At 40.2% G+C, this 5000-nt stretch overlaps 1 protein-coding gene across 1 annotated transcript in view; it reads right to left on the reverse strand.

Moving 5' to 3' along the window:
- LOC125037575 (zwei Ig domain protein zig-8-like) overlaps positions 1 to 5000 on the reverse strand; it is a 95560-nt gene that overhangs the window by 22143 nt on the left and 68417 nt on the right. Inside the window, exons 3-4 of the mRNA XM_047630764.1 lie at positions 3902 to 4035; positions 1203 to 1280 (exon numbers count right to left, since the gene is read on the reverse strand). Coding sequence (XP_047486720.1) covers positions 1203 to 1280; positions 3902 to 4035 — 212 coding nt within the window. The remainder of the gene's footprint in view (positions 1 to 1202; positions 1281 to 3901; positions 4036 to 5000) is intronic.

Raw genomic sequence — 5000 nt, forward strand, 5'->3', positions numbered from 1 at the left:
TGTTATCGGGGTTGATGCGTGTAATTGGGTGAGTGGAGGTGAAGGCGAGGGGAAACCGGGGTGTTTTGAGGCGGGGAGGTGTGTGGGGGTGGCGGTGGGGGTAGGGGTGGGGCTGGTTTGGGGGTGAGTGAGAGGGGAATAAGCAGATAAGCATTTGGGGGTAAATTTGGTCTGGTATTCTCTTTCCCTCTCTCTCTCTGCCTTTCTTTCTTTCTTTCTTTCTCTGTCTCTCTCTCTCTCTCTCTCTCTCTCTCTCTCTCTCTCTCTCTCTCTCTCTCTCTCTCTCTCTCTCTCTCTCTCTCTTTCTTTTTCTCTCTCTCTACCTTTCTCTCTCTCTTCCTCTGTTCCTTTTCTCTTCCTCTATCCATCTGGTTTGTGTGTCTGTCTGTCTGCCTTTCGCTCTTTCTTCCCATTCAAATTACAACTCATTCTATGTGTCTGTCTGTTCGTCCCTCTTCCTCTCCCTCTTCCTCTCACTCTTTCTCTTACTCACCCTCTCGCTCTCACTCTTCCTCTTACTTTTACTCTTACTCTCCCTCTCCATCTTCACCTCCCTCTTCATCCCCCTCTTCTCCTCTCTCTCTTTCTCTCCCTTCATCTCCAACTGCCTCTCCCTCGCTCTCTCTTCCTCCCTCTCATTCCCTCTCTCTCTCTCCCTCTCATGCTCCCTCTCCCATTCTTTACCGAATTTTGACGTACAGTTCTTGCACAAACACACGCCCCCCCCCAAAAAAAAAAAAAAAAAAACACAACTCAAAGAGCGAGAAAAAAAAAATGAAAAGAAAAGCGAAAACAACAGAATTCTTGAATGATTATCTCCTCATTTCAGTAAAAGGAGGCAGAACGAAGATTGAAGACACTGAAAGGGAAGAGCAGATGAAAGACGGAAGAGGACCGATGAAAAAGGGAGACAGAGGGAGAGAGAGAAAAAAGGAAACGAGCACTAAGGCCCCCAAAAAAAATCGTCGCACAAAACGTATACGAACAAAAAAGAAAAAAAAAAAAAAAGGATGAACTGATAGACAAGGCACGACGAAATTGGAGAGCGAAGACAAGAGAGCCAAAAGAAAGAAAGAGAAAGAAAGAATGAAAATAAAAAATCAAAGAAAAAAAAGAAGAAGAGAGAGAAAGGGAGAGAGAGAAAGATCAAGAGAGAGAGAGAGAGAGAGAGAGAGAGAGAGAAAACGAAAATGAAAAATTACCTTGAATCTGTCATCTGAAGTGAAAGTCAGTTCGTTGGCGGAGATGACGTGGAGATCCCGCTGTCGAATCCACGAAACCTGGAAACGTGATTTATGCGTTACTGTTCAATGAGAGTGAAAAGACGAGGCGCAATATGGTGGTGAGGATAGGGAATAAAGATGGTGCTGAGGATAGGGAATAAAGATGTTGGTGAGGATAGTTGTGGTCGTGAGGATAGGGGTGGTGGTGAGGAGAGTGGTGGTGGTGAGGATAAGGAGGGTGGTGGGGACTGGGAGGGTGGTAAGGATAGTGGTGATGAGGATAGAGACGATGGTGAGGATAATGGTGTTGAGGATATGGATGGTGATGAGGATAGAGACGATGGTGAGGATAGTTGTGTTGAGGATAAGGATGGTGGTGAGTATAAGGATGGTGGTGAGGATAGAGAGGGTGGTGAGCATAGGGCGACAAGAGGGATGATGGTGGTGAGGATAGGGAGGGTGGTGAGCATAGGGCGAGGAGAGGGATGGTGGTGAGATAGTGGTGGTGATGAAGATAGTTTTGGTGGTGAAGATAGGAATGATAGTCGAGGTGCTGAGAGTAATGATATATGCTAATGCGTTGAGGATGATGTGAATAATACTAATACGAATAATAATGAGGGTATCTTAGTATGTATGAAGCATTCGGGCATATTTGCCTTGCCTTTGATAAGATATATGCACAGAGTCTCTTTAAAAAATCCACAAGAAAAAAAAAAAAAAAAAACTAAAATGCAACAACAGCAAAAGCAAGAACAAACAAATTAATTAATATTATTCCATTTCTTTCCGTTAACACATTATATTGCATAACAATATATATTTTCAAACTTATTTCGTATTCTTATTGCATCATTAAAACTTCACTGCAAGACCTATCAGCAATAATGTAAAAGCGCTTCTTCTTCAACAACAACAACAAAACAAGAACAAACAAGCCAGACAAAAAATCACTTCTTCACATTATCATAATATATTTCATAATCATGTATATTTTCAATTTGATTTCGTATTCTTATTGCATCATTAAAACTTCACTGCAAGCTCTATTTGCAATAATGTAAAACCGCTTCTTTCCAATTTCAAAATGATTTTACCCTTCCCACCACATGCTGCCAGGAGTGTTCCATTTTAACTGAATTTAATATCCCACACGTTACACGCTATCAAGAACCTACCCTCCCCCCCCTCTCCCTCCCCCATCTTCACACCTCCCCTTTAACAACAACATTTGCATATCCTTAGATAAGTCATCAGGCCCCTTCTCTGCCCCACATCCTAATACGTTCTGTGCTTTCGGCAAACATGCTGCTTCGAAAATTTCCTTCATCTCCGCTCGCGAAAAGGATCATCACCCTATATACACTCGGTAGCTCTCTTTCCCCTTCTGATATATCTTTCACACAAATTTGGTTCCTATTTTATGCCCGCGCGCAATATCACCTGAAATATATATTTTTTCCCTCGACTAGTTAATCAGTGAAATCTACCGACGGAAAAGGGGGAATATCTGAATGATTTAGTATATTCCCAGGGCTTCGGCTGCTGAGCATTTGAATAATTCATTACATATCCCGAAGACTCGGTTTCGCGGGGAGCCATGTGAGGAAGATGATATTTATATTACCCCCTAAACTTAGTCATTTTCCTGTGTTCCGCATAGCAATAGTTACTCGGGCAAATTGCAAGCTAAATTGCATTATCTTCAAATAACGCTGGGTTAGTATGTGTGATAAACTCTACGGACCAAGCCAGTCCCATTTCAATTACTTTTGTCATCCGAATTCAAACCCCGAGACCAAAGAATAAAAGAGACAAAGATTTTTCTTTACGACAAATGCTAGAATATTAAATTAGGTCTCAGGGGATAAAGTTTTTACTTGATAGTGCAGGGTTTTTCATCATTATTCTATGTTATATGATGGCCTTGTGATCTAAAGGCCTAAAACCCACTTTATTGCGTAAATAATAATCCAAATGATACGTTCTCACAAAAGCCTTTGCGCTTATCCCAATATTAGTGCTCAAAGCAAATATAATTTCCAAAAGCACCCACAATGGTGGAGCTATAAGAGTCATTCTAGATTAACACTTATTTACTCTCGTCTCTTTCCTGTTATTGGACAAATAATAACAGCGTCTCAGACCGAAGTATTTGATAGAAGCCGTCTTAGTTAGGTACAAACCACTCTCTCGATGGTAATTGGCTAGTAAGTACTCACAAAAGTCAATTGCCAGTAATCAAGGAGTCTCGAGGCAGCCTGCACATCGCAAAGTGGTTATTACTGTCATTCCAGTTCAGTGAGCAACCTTAAAGATCGAGGTTTAAAAGACGTTAGAGATAGCAACAAGCTTCTGATATAAAACGTTGTTAATATATTTTGCGGGTAAGAAACGAATTAATAACACGTTTTTCTGCAGCGGTTGGAAATATGCGTATTTTTGATATATGTATTTTTTTCCGTTAACACTAAAGTTTCAATAGCGATGATTCACTTTTTCACACTGACGTTAAAGACAAATACATTATGCAAACCAATACTTTATACAGAAAATATCAGAAAATCAGAAAATAAATAACAATAGCAAACAGATAAGCATATACCTACATATGTACAAATAAAACAAAACATAATTGAGCCAACTGTTTAAGCAAGGTCGAATCCTCAGCTACTTACGGATCGACCGCGTAGTCTGGTCACGACGCAGGGAAGCGAGGCAGGGTCGCCCTCCATCACGGTGATGTTGTTGGCCAGCGATTCGTCGAACTCCGGAGGCTTCCAGTTGCCGGTCTTCTTCTTGCCCTTGGATCCTGGGAACAGGAGGAGAGAGAGAGAGGAGTGAAGGAGGCTCATCTTTAAGGACGGACAAGGAAGCTAAGAAGGAAGGAAGGAAGGAAGGGAGTGAGGTAAATAAGCAAGAGTGTCGAGGAGAGTAGGAGAGTAATATTGAATTGGATTGAATTGGGATTTTGATGACGTTGTGGGTTAATAGTCATAGTAATAGTCGCATTTTAATCAATAATAAAAATTACATGTATGAAAATGCATGACTTATGTTAAGATATTTCCCACATTCATTTTCTTATTTTTACTTTCCACTTTACATTATCAGTTTAAACTTTACTCCATTATTATCCCTATTAGCTTTAACTTCAACTTTACTTTAACTTTACGCTTCAGCCAGAAGTTGTGTAGTCTGGAATTCCTATTAGTACGCTCCACTCTGGAATGTCTGTCGGATGGTCAGCCTTGTGTGTTGTCTTGCCAGCGGGTGTATCACATAATCAAAATTTGTCATGTGTTCTTCAGGTCTGTACCGGTCAGCAACTCGTAATTTTGAATAAACATTGAAAAGTGTATAGCTTGTGTTAACTCTAAGTAGTAGGAACAGCTGTAGTAATATCCACAGTGTATTAGAAGCGCATTTTTTTCAGATAATAATGAAAAAATGGTCGATTCTTGATTTAACTCTCTGAGCCTTTTCTGCATATCTACCCCTAAAAAAGATAAATAAACGAATGAGTGGACGAATAAACGAACAAATAAAAAATAAATCAACAAAGAAAATAATCAAACAAACAAAGAAATAAAACAGACAAACAAACAAGCAAAAGAAATAATCAAGCAAAATATCCAACAAGAAAACGCAAATATTGTTAAAAAAAAGATTCCTTCCCAATATACTAACCGCGCTTATCAATTACTTCGCCAACTATCGCGCGGCGTCGTCTCCACACTCAGAACTTCCCGCGTGAGTAACCAACTTCACTAATCT

The sequence above is a fragment of the Penaeus chinensis genome, chromosome 23, assembly GCF_019202785.1.
Source record: "Penaeus chinensis breed Huanghai No. 1 chromosome 23, ASM1920278v2, whole genome shotgun sequence".
NCBI classification, from domain to species: domain Eukaryota; kingdom Metazoa; phylum Arthropoda; class Malacostraca; order Decapoda; family Penaeidae; genus Penaeus; species Penaeus chinensis.